The 16,033-nt window shown below is 41.6% G+C and overlaps 1 protein-coding gene and 1 gene segment (V, D, J or C); one reads left to right on the forward strand and one right to left on the reverse strand.

Annotated features, from left to right (window-relative positions):
- The window catches only part of TMEM17 (transmembrane protein 17), a 26,017-nt gene extending 22,992 nt beyond the window's left edge, over positions 1-3,025 (forward strand). The window contains exon 5 of the mRNA XM_030186311.1: positions 2,939-3,025. The gene's annotated coding sequence lies outside the window, so the exon portion shown is untranslated. The remainder of the gene's footprint in view (positions 1-2,938) is intronic.
- Positions 793-13,962, reverse strand: LOC115456945. The segment is given in 4 exon segments: positions 793-1,226; positions 1,488-1,591; positions 2,926-3,252; positions 13,866-13,962. Coding segments are annotated over 4 exon segments (504 nt in total).
- Positions 13,963-16,033: the final 2,071 nt, after the last annotated feature.

A 16,033-nucleotide genomic window follows, 5' to 3' on the forward strand; every position in this document is an offset into this window, starting at 1 on the left:
CCATGACTTTGCATTCAGTATGGACCCTGTCCCTTCCTGGTGACAGTCCCTATCACAGCAGTTTTGTAACTGTGTTCCCACACTTATGCACACTTAAATGCAGAGTTAATTAGCACTTGTGTGCATAAACACCCTAGACACTATTCTATAAACCAGGGGTTCTCAACCCAGTCCTTGGGACACACCTAGCCAGTCAGGTTTTCAGGATACCCCCAATGAATATGCATGAGATAGGTTCGCATAGAACAGAGGTAGTGCATGCAGATCTCATGCATATTCATTGTGGATATCCTGATAACCTATCTATCTGGCTAGGTGTGTCTCGAGGACTGGGTTGAGAACCCCTGCTGTAAGGGCCTGTATAAGTGCAAGGGGGTGTTCAGAAGCATTCACATGGGCGGGACATGGGTATGTCTCCCACATACATGCTTAAGTTTATAAAATATTGTCAGTTGCACGCATTGCTTGACACACTTAGATGTGACAATTTACCCCTGCCATCGACACAGCATACATGGCGGTGCTTTGATTGTACCAAGAAACATAATAATAATAGTATTTTATAATGGACTGGAATCTAGGTGCTCCCTACGCTGCCTCAGGGTACATAAATCTAAGTTTCTCTTTCTTGAAGTGCCACCTATATGCTTTGTGGCTACCATAGCAGTGGCCAATCCCCATGGCCCGAGTGTGCACAGGCCAAAATGGCTGTCTGCACTGTACATTGATGGATATCTTTTCTAGTCCCAAATACCACAATGTCGTTTTGTAATACAGAGATCAAGGAGATAGTTCATGTAAAATGTATGTATTTTTGTTTACATTTTTACTTTGTGCATATTGTAAATAAATCTGTAGATAAAGGATACTGTATGGCATTAACAAGAATTCTTTGATAAAAGACGTAGCACAAAGAAAATATAGAGAAATGCAAGGTTAATAAGGGAGTAGAGACAGAGGGGGAACAAGACCATAATCTCTTACAGTTACATACAGCAATCCTTCATTTTCCAGAAATAATAAAGTATTTCTCAATTCTGAAAGGACAGATATGGCTAAAACTTATTGCTAGAGTGAGCACTTAAAGCTGTAGAGAAATCCTGGGCTGGAGTATGTGCAGGTCTGAACTGGAATCTGCAAAGGGCTGAACTCTTCTCCCACAACATTAGTCCCAGGTGCAAGGGATTTTGCCCTGCTGCCACAAGAAGCCTCAATTATTGTTTTCTCTGCAAAGACAAAGAAAAGGCCTCATATGAGCCTGCTATAGTGATGATTAAGGGTTGCCGCCTTCAGAAGACAGGGTGAAAAGAAAGCTGTTTTTTTTTGTGACTGAGGAGGGAAGGAGTTTCAGTTCTCCTACTGAAATGCAAGTATTTAGACATCCTCCTGTCTAAAGGTGAAAAAGAAGAGGTGGGGGAACCCACTTAATAATGGAGAGGGTAAAAAGGTTTAAATGAAGTGGTGTAAGATGGCTGTGAGGAAATTACCTTGCTTGCACCCAGGAAACAGCTGTATATGATGCTCTTAGAGATCAGGAGCAGGAGGCCGAGCTGTGCTGATTTCATGCTGTTCTGGAGCGATCCCTGCTCACCTAATAGAGAGAAAGAGGGACCCATGTGAGCCAAACTGCCAACAATCCAGCAAGACTAGTGTGTGAGGGTCTGTCACAGGGGATCAAGTACCTCACTCTGTCCCTTCTAAAGCAGCAGGACCAGCGTGTGAGGATCTGTCACAGGGGCCCATACACCTCACTCCATCCATTCTAAACCAGCAGAACTAGCGTGTGAGGGTCTGCCACAGAGGCTCATGTACCTCATGCCAATACTATTTTATTTCTTAAACTTTTTCACAGTTTTGAAGTAAAATATGTGGAAGAGGAATAGCCTAATGATTAGAGTAGAAGGCTGAGAGCCAGAGAAAGGGGGGCTCAAATCCCAGTGTTGGTCCTTGTGATCTTGGGCAAATCATTTAACCCTCCATTGCCTCAGGTACACTTAGTACTGAGCCAACCATTAGGCAAGACTAGGTTGTTGCCTAGAGCAGCAGTTCCTTGGGTTTGCCAGACAGTAACTGAAGTAAAATAATAGGGCCTGACAACCATACAAACTCAAAGGATGCGCTTTTAACAGTCGGGGTTGTAGGGAGGGTGGGTAGTTTAAAAATAGCCCATTTTCCCAGATTTGTTTTTGGAGGGGGTGTTACTATAAGGATTGTGTATAGGGGGAAGGGCGACAAGGATGAAGGTTTACCTAGGGCACCTAATATCCTTGCATTAGCCCTGCTTAGGCTGTAAGTACTTTGGGGTCAGAGAAATACTGACTATACATGAATGTAAGTCACATTGTACTACCAAATCCTCTTCCCCTTATCTTTTCTAATGACCAAATCTCATTTTTAGTGCTTTAAAAGCAGGACTGAAAGCTCTATAGAAGTGCTTCAATCCAGCTCACTGGGTTTGTTCTTTTTCTAGAGTCTGGTTCACTGGAGTCATATTTTGTCCGTGCATCTATCCTTTCATCTATTCTACTGGTATTAAGGCATAGAAGAGGCTTGAATGTTAGTTTAAGTATTGATCTTGTAAGAAGCAATGTTGATGATGGCAAGATCTGAAAGGATCTACCAACAGAAGAGGCAGAGACCACCACTACAGCAGATTTTGGAAATGCTTGGGGCAGATGTGGAAGGCAGACTTGGGTGTTAGGATCAAAGATCAGACAGAAAATACTGGGGAGTTGCATATGGGTATTTAATGCACATGTACCAATAGTAAATGATTCTCAACTGGGCAAAATTGATGGACTATTCTTGCCTTTAACTGCAGTCATTTATTATATTGCTGTCCTATATGGTTTGAGGTCTCTTCTCCTAGGTGCTGTTTGTGTGTGTCCAAATGCCTTCTCTTAGGTTCCTCTGTGGAGTTCTTACCTTGTATTCTCAGGCTCTTCACTGTGGGCGATGAGGACATGTGTTTCACCTCACATGAGTATGTGTTACCCTGGTACCATTCTGCCTGGGAGAGCCGGAGTCTGCTGCTCACACTGTACTGGCCATTGGGCATCTTCCTTGGTATGTCAGTAGCCACGGCCTCAGGGTTGATCAGTTGGCTGTCTCGTCTCCAGCTCACTTCCACGTACCATGGGTAGAAGTCTTGGATCAGACAGATCAGAGTGGCTTTCTGGTGCTTTTTGATCTCGCTGCAGGAGGGGTAGAAGACATGGACAGTTGGAGCAACCACCTTATCCCGACCTGAGCCTAGGAGAAAGTGAACAGAAAGAACATTTAAGGATGTACTGTGTCATTGTAGTAGATAATATCACACTGCTTCACAAATAGACATGAAGCCACTTTTGAAGTGGAGGTCTGTATGTCTATTTTGTGTATTTATAAAATTTATATTCTATTCGCTTCACCATGTTTCAAGAGGGGCTAACATAAAATGTAAGTGCACAATGTAAAGCATACACACATCACAACAAATCAAAAATCAATATTATAATCTATAACATCCTAAACTTCTAAAGTGATTTCTGGTATTTAATCATGTCTGAAAAAAAAAACAAATGGCCTTCTAAATAAATTTTCAATCGCCCGCAAAAATCATCAAAAATAAATATAATCTCCTATAACATCCTAAACTTCTAAAGTAATTTCTGGTATTTAATCATGTCTGGGGAAAAAAAAAAAACAAATGGCCTTCTAAATAAATTTTCAATCGTCCACAAAAATACTGAATATCTGAAATAGCTCTCAAATCCTCTGGCAAAGCATTCCATAATCTTGCTGCAAGAAATAAAGAAATAAAAAATGCTTGATTTTGAGTAGTCTGATGCTTTGCACTTTAAGAGGCAGGTTTACCAAAGAATTCAGTAAATACCTCCTCACCAGCTGATTGGATTGATACCACTGTAATATAGATGCTAATGATATAGATAACTTGAATTCATTGTCAGTCACGGAGGCGTGGTTCACAGAGAGCCATGACTGGGATGTAGTTATACCAGGCTATAATAATCTTACTCAGGAAGGAGTAGGAAAAAAGGGAGTGGCTTTATATGTAAAGATAAGATTACCTTCACAGAATTGCAGAACCTATAGGATAAGGAAGAGGCCTTGTGGGTTAATCTGGAAAGAGGGAATGGCAAATGTATTTATATTGGTGTGATATATAGGCCTTCACAGAAGACATGGACAGGGATTTTATTAAAGACATTCAAAATATAGCTGTGAAAGGGGAAGTACTACTAATAGATAATTTCAATATGCTGAATATTGACTGAGGCATCCCTGTTGCAGAGACACCTAAAAGTAGGAAGATCATGGCTTCTCTACAGGGAGAATTGTTCAAGTAGTTGGTAATGGAACCCACATGGATGGACCTGGAGCTTACAAATGGGAGTGTTTCTGATGTTATAGTGGGTAATCACCAGATGGTGTGGTTCATTATTAAGACATGCTTGAGGAGAGTTTAGTAAAAAAAAAAATAATAATAAGATAGGGGAACAGCTCAAGGAATAAAGCTGGTTGGGAACAGCTGCGAGAAGTAGAAAAGCAGTGGACAAAACTGAAAGGAGCTTTTGGAAGGGCAACATGTTAGGAAAGTAAATAAGAAGGAAAGGAGGCCACTTTTGGTTCTCAAAAGTAGTAGCTGAAAAGGAAAGGGAAAGAGGTTAGTTTTCATAAACAAGAGATCACAGAAAGAGGAAGAGAGGCAAAAATATCTGGAAAAGCTAAAAGAAGCTGGTAGAGTAGTCAGGACTGCAAAGATGCAAATGGAAGAAAACACAGCCAATAAATAAAATGGAGGGACAAGAAATATTTTAAATAAGTTAGTGATAGGAGGAAGTGCAAAAGTGAAAGGGAGGAATACCTAAGGATAAGGTGGAATTGCTTAACAAATATTTCTATTTTGTGTTCACAGAGGAACTGCCAGGAGTAGGACTGCAGAAGGCAAATACAAATATGAGTAGAAATGTGGAAATTTTGAACAATTTTCAGAAGTTGGTGTTTCTGAGGAGCTAGCTAAACAGAAAGTATATGGGGCTATGTAGGAGTATTTACCTGATATCTCACCTTTGCTGGTCTTGGCCTATACAGCCATTGTTATAACAATATGAATTACAGCTTGTGGTCTGTATGCATCAGTAACCAGTTTTGTCAAAGGAACATTACTGCTGAGCATAGCAAGATGACTTCATCCAAGGACATATTCTGTGTTGCAAACTAGCCTGCTATCTCCTGGGAAGATTGGAGGAGAGAGACACACATGGCTCCAGGAGTATGTGAGCAGACAGGGAGGTTTGCATGCCTTCGATAAGTTTCATGGTTAGAACAAAGGCTCGCTTCTTGACCATGAAGCTGGCTGGACATTATTACACCATCTGTGATTGGTCCACAGGTATCATCTGACCCTTGGATACCAAAAGTTTGGACTGAAGAGGAGAAGGATAAAGGGGGATGACCGGAAGACTTGCAGGTGGATAGAAGGCTCATTAAGAGCCAGAGACTGATTTTCCTAAACACCAGTGAACTGCATACCTTGTAACAAATTCACAAGGTTCACTCAGCTACAGTTTACGGCCTTACTTATGACTGTGTAATCTGTGTCCAGAATACAGGTCTTGGATTTTATTCTTGAACTGAGGGCCTTTATTCCTGGACTGAGAGACTCGCTGAGGCTTCAGATTGATTCTAAGAGGAGGAATCCGCTTCTTTACCACTGGAAGTCTGCCACAGACTGCAGGGTGAGATACCAGGATTTACTACCTGTGGTCATGGGGATAATTAGTTCTTGGCTTTGTCTGTGACAGATGGGTTATGTCATGACTTATGGTCTATGGATTTAGCTGCTAACTGTATTTTGCATAAGATGTGTGTTGTAACTTCTCATGCTAATCATTAAGATAGCAGTATTGTGATTGGTTGTGTAATTACTCTTTTAGTGAGTCCATTAGGATAATCATATTCCATTATCTATATTTTGGGTGATAATCTATTTTTATAGCAAGTTATTATTATTTTTTTTTTTAATTTATCTTTATTAACATTAATACAATACATGCTTTCAGTATGCCAGACATTTTACTTTCCTCTGTTACATCGGGAGTCTATTACAAGTGTCCGTTCAATGGAACGAAGTTATTTTGTTTTTAACTTGGCATTTTGCTTCAGAACTATTTATATATATATATATTTCTTTACTTAATAAATAATATATATTCCATCCGTGGCATTGTTCCTTTTTACAGCAACTAGCTAGTCATTGGGATAAAGAGGTACGCTTCCCCTAGACTCTACTAAATAGCAATTATTATGGACTCGTGTCTAGGGGAAGTGTACCTCTTTATCCCAATGACTAGCTAGTTGCTGTAAAAAGGAACAATGCCACAGATGGAATATATATTATTTATCAAGTAAAGAAATATATATATAAATAGTTCTGAAGCAAAATGCCAAGCTAAAAACAAAATAACTTGCTATAAAAATAGATTATCACCCAAAATTATCCTAATGGACTGAAGGAACTTAGGGAAGTTCTGGCAGCTCTGCTGTCTAACCTTTCCAATGCCTTTTTAGAGTTGGAAGTGGTTCCAGAGCACTAGAGAAAAGTGTATGCGGTCCCTCTCCCCAAAAGTGGAAGTAAGGAGGAGGCTGGGAACTACAGGCCAGTTAGTTAGTGTGACCTCTGTGATAAGTAAATTAATGGAAACACTTCTAAAACAGAGGATAATGAGAGTTCTGGAATCCAGTGGTTTGCAGGACCTGAGACAGCATGGTTTAAGGTAGGTCTTGTCACATGAATCTGAATAATTTCTTTGACTGAGTGACCAACAGTTAGAGAGAAAGCACTAGATGTGGTGTACATAGATTTTAGCCTTTGACACGGTTCCACATAGGCAACTCATAACTAATTGATTTATGTTAAAAACTGGTTGAGTGGAAGGCAACAGAGGGTAGTGGTAAATGGTGTTTGCTTGAAGGAAAGGGATGTTACCAGTAGTGTGCCACAGGGTCAGTCCTTGGTCTGGCTCTTTTTAAGATTTTTGTGATATTGTAGAAGGGCAAGGTTTGCCTCTTTGCAGATAATACCTTGGTGGTGCAGATGGCATGATGAGTGATCCAGGAAAGCTTGAAGAGTGGTCTAGACCTTGGGTACTAAGATTTAGGCTCAATGTGGCTTACAAAGCAATATCAGGACTACATTACAATAGTACATTAAAATATTACAAACAGTAAATTAAAGCTTGGCATTATATGAAACAGCAGCGTAGTAAAGAACATAGATTTAAGTGTTTCTGGATTATTTGAAACCAAAGAAATTGATCTGATTATGTTGCATCTGGAGAATAGACCTGTTTGAATAGGATGGACTTTAATAATTTTCTAAACTTCAGATAGTTCTGGGTTGATTTAACTAATCTGGGTAAGGCAATCCACAGTCGAGTACCCAAGAAAGGAAAGTTGGAGGCATATGTAGATTTGTATTTGAGGCCAAAACAATCCGGATAGTGTAGGTTTAAATAAGATTGGGAGGTATTAGATCTGTTTCTGGGTGGTAAGTCAACTAAATCTAGCATATATTCTGGAACTGTGCCATAGATGATTTTGTGAATCAAGGTGCAGACCTTGAAGGCAACTCGTTCTTTGATGGGACGCCAGTGCAGTTTTTCCCGAAGGGGCTTTGCAGAATCAAATTTAGATCTTCCGAAAATCAGTCTTGCTGCCGAGTTCTGGGCAGTCTGAAGTTTCTTAAGTAAATGTTCCTTGCATCTGACATAGATTCCATTACAATAGTTATAATTATAACTATAATTAAAATAGCTTATAATTATGAACCTGCCCCGTGCTCGTCAGCATTTTGCATCCACTCGTTTTTCATCTGCCTGAAGGTTTACTTTTCTTAGACTTTGCAGCTGTCTCTCACAGCTGGAGCTGAGCTCTCATGGTAATGTGCTTCTGAAGAAAATTAAGGGAGGGACAGTTAACTATCACAGAACACCCCAAACTTACTTTAATCCCCGATTGTTCCAGCTCTTGCAGGAATTTGAGTTTGAACATGTTTATTTCAGAGTAAACAAAAAAAAGATGAAGATCTTACTCCAGACAAAACTGGGATTACTGTTATCTGCTGTAACCGCAATGGGCTCTCAACAAAGTATTTTATTAGAGAGAGGTAAATCCTGAAGCAGACAAGCTTTTAAAAAATCCTGGATTTCTGTCCATAAGGAGCGGGTGCTGTGTAATAAGACGGCGCAATCTCGCATGTTTCTTCCACGTGTGACACATCCTGGTGTGTTTATCCACACCTGCCTTAGCTGAGATAATATTTAACCATCTCTCTGATCTCATGTGCAATTTTCTTTAAATCAGTCACCTTACTTTCTAACTCTTCTTACTCTCTTACCTATTATGTTACATCTTTGCTTTACCCTTCACTATCAATTAAAATGTTCTATTAGGTATTGTGTTGACATTGTAAGTAGTATACCATGCCATACTTTGTATTGTTATTTAAATATTTTTACTGCTGTAATTGCCAATTGCTCATGTTACTGTACACCACATTGAGTGAATTCCTTCAAAAAGGCGGTAAATAAATCCTAATAAATAAATAAATAAATAGGTCAGATAGTTCTTGTTTCCAAATCACTACCAGAGTTTCTTTTTCAGCTTTTTTCTGAGGGCTGTGATACCTTTCCTATTTTCCTAATTTGCTGGCAGTATGTTACAAACCTACAGTGGGGCAAAACAAACAAAAAATCCCTCCTCGGAAGCTTGGGGGTGGGGGAGCTGCTGGGCTGCGATTCCCAGCCTTACTGGGGCATATAGGGGAGCAAGGAGAGGTGGGATGGGATTTTTAAACCCCACTGACGCCCCTGGTGAATGTAGACCTGATAGTGGCCTCAGCCCCCAGGAGGAGATGATGAGTCCTGGCCCGGATCCATTTTGCCAAGGGAAAAGTCATCTGTGCAAGACATGGGATAAACGGATTTCTCTGATTCAAGAAAGCAATTTATGAAAAGTCAGGAGAGGGGGGATGCGGGGAAACAGCTGTTCCAATATCTTTAATGGAAATCAGGCTCCATTCTGGATAGCCACTCAAATAAAACTCCTTCTGCTCTGGAATTTCTGTATTTAGTACCCTAACCAGACTGGAAAAAGCTGTGAACAAATCCAAATAATAGCCTTTCATTCGCATGTCTTTGGTATTTACTTAGACTTGGTATGAAAGTGCTCACAAGCAAAAAGTACCATGATGTGAGGAAAATAAACTTGTGTTTCTATTCATTTGAAAGACCTGTAAATAAACTGAGAAACCTGAGTTCTAAAAGTCAAGATCTTTCAGCCTCTGCCTTTCCCCAGGAGATTAAACTTGGGGTCACATCAGGACTCTGCTGTCAAATTAAAATCCAACAGCAGTTCTTGGGGGCAGGATCTGGTCACTAAGGGGCCCTTTTACTAAGCTGTGATAAGGTTAATGTGTGGAGAGCACACGCTAAATCGACACTACCACCAGGGTAGTGCGGGTGCCCTGCGATAGTTTCAAAGTTAGTGTGTGCTGTTTCCCACCTATTTTCTACCGTGGGGGGCATTCCTGGCAATAATTGGCAGCATAGGCACATTAATGCATGCTGTCTGATTACCGCAGGAGTAACGTGTCAGCCCTTACCGCCAAGTAAATAGGTGACGTTAAGGGCTCAGGCAGTAAACTGCCACGCCAACTTTTAATATTAGCGCACGGCCATTTACCGCCCCATTGAAAAAAGGCCTTTATACCCACCGTGGTAAAAAATCACCCAGCATGCACTAATTTCATGTGTCCAAACTAGCACAGGTTACCACATCTTAGTAAAAGAGCCCCTAAAAGCTGCCAGTCCTAAGCTTTTACCTGGTGTCACCGACGCCATGGGAAAAATACTCTCTCCTGTCTGTGGGAAAGACAGACAGACCTGAAGGGATCTTATTAAGCAGACACTGCAAAATCAACTTTTCTCACCCAGTGGCTTTCACCAGTTTTGCTCAGGGAGATAATCTTGGTTGTCAGACAATAATTTAACAAGAGGATACTGGGATCCCCTCAAGCACCAGATGCATATGTAATGCCCAGTGCAAAACCTGATCCTGAATTTCACAGTAAATTCAAGGTAATCAAAAGAAATAGAATAAAATAAAACATGGAAAAGAAAATAAGATGATACCTTTTTTTGTTGGACTATCATAAAAAAAAGTATCATTTTCTTTTCCATTTTTATTTTATCCTATTTCTGTTGATTACCTTTAAAAGTGGGCTAACACGGCTACCACATCTCTCTACAGTAAATTCAGCAATTGCAGACTGCACTCAAAGTCTGCTGAAATGTGAGACAAACAGGACAGTCTCCCCCCTTCAGCTGTCTTTAGCGATTTAAATTTTCATCTTTTTTTAAAGTGGTCCAGGGATTGGCCAGCTTGGTTGGGCAAATCAGGAAAAGAGAAATGCGAAAATGGAAAATTGTAAATACAGTCTGGAAGGAGATAAAAGGCCTTTTAATGCCTTTTTTGTTGCAATTGTTAATTTTATGCTTCTAGCAGTGTATTTGTAAAGTCAAAATGGAATTTAGATAATTATTTTTCTCCTTCTTTATGTGTCATAATATTTATTTGTCCACTGGTATAACATTGTTGTGCATGCATTATCCTTTCTTTTGTTTCCATTTTTGTACCCCAGTTTCTGATAATTGATGTTTTGTGAACCACGCTTATAACGTGGATGGAAAATATTCAGAAATACAGTTAGATAGATAGATAGATAGATAGATAGATAGATAGATAGATAGATAGATAGATAAAGACCTTTTCATTGCTATTTTAACATTGTTTAATGTGAATAACTGTGTATGGGTTAGAGCATTTTAGATCTGGTGGGGGGAGGAATGGATTTATCAACAAGTGCTATTTTACTGTAGACCCCACTTATTGGTAACCAGGTCTCATTGCATAATATTGCACTAAAAACAGAACTGTTCAGAAGGGCATACCCCACCGACCCAACATAAAAAACCTGGACATCTGCGACACAACTTAATCAAAGATCGTAATGGATATATCCTACCTCTTCTAAGCTCTCCCCAATTGTCTTTACCTTACATGTATCTTACTCTACCATAAATAATATCACCTTGATATTAATCACAACTTGTATTTGTTCATACCGAAATCGGTTAACGCCAATTACGGTACCATGTAAGCCACATTGAGCCTGCAAAAAGGTGGTAAAATGTGGGATACAAATGCAACAAATAAAAATAAAATAAATAATATGGGAGGTGTGCTCTTAAAATAGCACATTAGTGATAAAATAGCACATCTTAATGGTAGCCCACATTGATAACTATGCCCCTAAATGCTTAACAATTTGACTAACTATTTTGTTTTTACACATGTATACTGCATTATTCTCCCAAAGAGGAAGGCATGGGCAGGAGCTGTTTTCTTCTTGGAATTTATCTATTGCTCTAATTAAACCTCTAAAGTAGATCCTCCAGGTCCCTGATCTCACTATGAGAGTGTTAAGATCTTAGAATCTGTGGTGGTGTCACTTTTTAAGGGGGGGGGGAGGTATTTCTACTGCAGCTCATATAGGGGTCCTTTTACTAAGCTACTGCAAATGGGGGACTGCACTGGCATCAGCACTTGTTTTTGATGCACGCTGAGACCCCCTTTTACCGCAGCTTAGTAAAAGGCTGGGTTTAAAAAAAAAAAAAGAAATGACCACGCGGCAAATTAAGCACTTGCCATGCAACGAAGAAGCAGTCACAACAAGGGTGACAAAAGAGAAGGCAGCAGACAATGTTCAAATGAACACCTTTATTAAACATCCAGGACTCGACACGACTCGTGGTTCGCCCCTCAAGGGCCTGCTTCAGGAGTCTTGGGTTTGATGTTTGCTGATGTACAGCTAAGGCCAATGTGATGTAGGTAATATTTGAAACCTTGCTGTTTTTTTTCCAATAAGCCTTATGAAAACTCTCTGCTGCTTAGTAAAAGACCCCCCACAATGCAGATGAACAGGAAATAGACCAGGAGGCAATAACCCTCCCAAGGTGATTCTTGATATTCTAATCACTTTCTCCTTATCGGATCCTCCCTTGCTCTGGGTTGTTTTGTCACTTGATGGCTGTTTTATAAACAATTCTGTCCTGTATTATCCCTGACTGCAGGGCCTATGTATCCATTAGGAAGACTAGGCAGTAGCCTAGGGCATCAGTTTCTGAGGGGGGGGGTGGGGGCAAAAAGCAGCTGCAGTCAGAGTAAAAGAACTCAAAGGAAAGGTCAATAGTTTCAAATAGCCCATTTCCTTGGATAAAGGTGTTTTAGAAACTGTCCTCATTGTGACTTACAAAAGAAAGTTTAATATTTAAAAATATGATTTATCTTGGGGTAAATATTGCACTTGGGTTTATTTTCTAATTAACCTCCTTCCTAAGCCAGGGTAGGGAGGGGGGCTGATCTCAATCTCTCAACTTTACTGCTAGCACTTGCTGTAGTACTTGCATTGTGTCAAACAGAGCTTATGGAATGATTGATCTTGGGATAATTATGATTGATAAATTTACTTGTCAAAAACTTGGGCACATGGAGCCTGAAAGGTAACAGGGGATACACAATGTTGAGGGTTTGTCTAGGGCACTTTACACCCTTGTCCAGCCCTGCTGACTGCACTGGAAGCTGAGAGGGAGCAGAGGGTTTAGGATGGAGATGCGTTACTTGAGTAATGACTGCAGTAGCTCTACGGTGTTTGCTGATTTTTCAAAGGGAAACTTGGCTCTTGAGATTGTGTATTTGTGTCTGTGTATGATGTGTTTGTAATAACTTTTGGATTTGGTGGTCATGTTAAAGTTTCAGGAGTGCACAGACCTAGATACAAAACTGGGGAAGCAGTTTTGTGACATTTGGGAACCTTTTTGGATGACTCTCGTCCCAACAGCTTGAAGCCGCCTACTCAATGTGGGATGATTATAGCTGATGATAGGATGCTTCATAAATATATGGTGAAAGTGCTGCATTTGCCCCTTTTTTGTTGTTGGGATTATTGAAGATATTCTCTTAAGTTTGAGATGATTGAATACGGATTACATACTTATGCTAAAAGGGGAGAAGGAGGAGTGGGATTGAGCTCAGACAGATTAGTTGGTTATTTCAAGTTCTATGGTAGGAGCTATAATGAGTCAAAGCTTGCCACCTCATTTGGTATCTTTATTGAACTGCTCTATTCATGGAGTGCTAGTTGATTTGTACAGGCACATTTTGCTTGTATCTATTGTGGTGATTGCTTTCTTTGTATAATTCAATAAAAAGATTTGAAATAGTTTCATGAGTGGAGGAGTAGCCAAGTGGCTAGTGCAGAGGACTTTGCTCCAGGGGAACTGGGTTTGATTCCCACTATAGCTCCCCATGACTTTGGGCAAGTCACTTAACCCTCCATTGCCCTAGCTACAAATAAGTACCTGTGTATACTATGTAAACTGCTTGGAATGCAGTTGCAAAAACTACAGGAAGGTGGTATATTAGGTCCCATTCCCTTCATGTTGGGTGTGTCAGCGGATACTTTTCCATCCATTCATAGACACAGCCTGTGGACACCTCCTTGTGTACATCACATAAATGGGCTCCATCAATTTGTATATAACATGTTCCTGTTTAGAGCATCATAACGTTTTCATAAATCACTCCTTCTCCCTCACCAGGATGGCTCTCTATCACACTTTACCCTTTGAGAATTACTGAAGTCAAGCCTGAAGCTTTGATTGTATTTGGGTCTGGATTCAGAGCACTGCAAGATCTCACTGCTGAACTGGTTGCTACACACACAGCACACAGGGTCTCACCTGTGACGATCAGTCGGGTCCCGGTGGAGAAGTAAGCAGGGGCACAGTGTGAGCAACACATGGCATCACGTCACAGAAACCTCAGAGCACTCTGCTGCCTACCAGCTTTCCCCAGCGGGCACTTCATCACAGCTTCCAGATGTCACCCAGGTCCGAGGTATAGGTGGGAGTGTCCTTGAGGTTCATAAATGCCTCCGCCCTGCCTGAGCTGGGCTCAAACTGCAGAGTGCCTGTCCTTTCCTGTGCTCTGCACTCGTGCATTCTTGGCACTGGCTGTAACACTGTGGTTGCTGTATTGAACACAGTGACATGAGCTCTGTCAAAAACACCTGTTCTTCCACTGTAGTTCAAGCACTCTGGTCTCTCTCCCTCCTAACTGCTCAGGTACCTCCTCCCAGGCTTTCCATCCAGTGCCTCTCTGATACTGACCCACAAACTTTCCAATAGATCCACCTGCTGTAAACCAAGGAGCAGTTCAAAGACCAGGACCCTTTTCTCTTCTTTCTCCTCTTTGTCTCTGCCTCCCCCCTTTCCTTTCTTAAAACTTCTTATGTAAAACCTTGTCAACCCCGGCCCCACCATAGTATGTCCTGTATCCTACAAAACGACTTATTCAGAGAAGAGGGGGGGGGGGGAAGATTTCTCCCTAGGTTTATGCCTCACACATGAAAAACCTCTCATCCCTATGCAGCAGTGAGTAAAGCCAATCATGTGGGGTCACCACATTTCATTTTATTGTCCATGACTGAGCTACAGAGTTGTTTCCACTAACAAACGTGTGGTTTTGCCTTCTGACTTTCTCAGCGAAACATCATCCATTTGTCACTTTAACATGTATTTCTCCTTTGAGCGTATGGGAAAAAGTCTGTACCTAGGGGCAGTGATCCTGTGTTATAACTTGTTTTTCTATAATAACAATACAAGTATCTCCCCAGAGAAAGTTTGGAGCTTCTTGTGTTTTCTCCATCGCCCACTGGTTCATATTTACATACATGTGAAGGGGGTTTATAATCTCTTTTCTTCCTATCACTAGGGATCTCGCTCTGTGTGTTCTTCCCTCCACTGTTTCTGTAAAGGTGCTTCCTCTGCTTCTATCATTGTGGCCCCTGTATTACCACAGAAAGTTACAGCTTTACAAAAACCCTGCTGGAAGGCAGGCAGAAGCACAGTGGTTCATAATGGATCAGCTGTATACACACGCTGTCTGTCTTGGTGACATTGTCTGGAGACATCTGATTCTATGGATCTGATTAGTCAGTTTGGTAGTTTCCAGCATATATGGAAGAACAAAGTAACTGACGGCAGATAAAGACCTGCTCACACCATCCAGTCTGCCAAACAAGGCAACCAAAGACGCATTTAATATTATGGCTGCAGTATAAATACAGCATCACACAACCTTGCAACAGGGGCGTAGCCACAGGCGGGCCTGGGCCCACCAATTTGGGGTCAGGCTTGCCCAGCAGCAGTGTTCCTTCCTGCACAGTGATTCCGGTCGCAGGCTCTGCTTGCAGCAATTCCCACACGCTGCCTGCCGGCTGCCGCTCAACAATCTCCTTGCAGCTACTAAGCACTAACCCGGAAGCTTAGTAGCTGCAAGGAGATTGTTGAGTGGCAGCCAGCAGGCAGCGTGTGGGAATCGCTGCTGGGCGGGCCTGCAAGGAGGGTGAGGGAAGATGGGGAGAAAGTTGCTGCACGGGGGAAGGGATGATGGGGAAAAGATGTTGCACTGGGGAGGGAAGACAGGGACAGCAGCTGCACAGGGGGGAGGGAAGATGAGACATGGTGGGTGGGGGAGATGCTGCACGGGGAAGAAGGGAGAGATACAGCAAAGGGGTGGAGGGTTGAAGAAGGGAGAAGTCTTGGCTGCATATGAGGTGGAGGGGAGGGAGACATGCTGTACAGAGAGGGGATAGGTGGCGAGAGGGGGAGAAATTTTGAACATAGGGGTGGAGAAGAGGGAGAAATGGTGGGCATAGGGGTGGAGGGAAGGGAGAAATGTTAGAAATGATGGTAGAGGGGAGGAAGGGAGAGATGCTGCTTGGGAAGGGGAGAGGGATGTTGGACCAGAACACAAGGGAGAGGGAGAGAGAAATGTTGGACATGATGGTAGAGGGGAGGAAGGGAGAGATGCTGTATGGGAAGGGGAGAGAGATGTTGGACCCAGA

This window comes from Microcaecilia unicolor, chromosome 1 (assembly GCF_901765095.1).
Source record: "Microcaecilia unicolor chromosome 1, aMicUni1.1, whole genome shotgun sequence".
Taxonomy (NCBI): domain Eukaryota; kingdom Metazoa; phylum Chordata; class Amphibia; order Gymnophiona; family Siphonopidae; genus Microcaecilia; species Microcaecilia unicolor.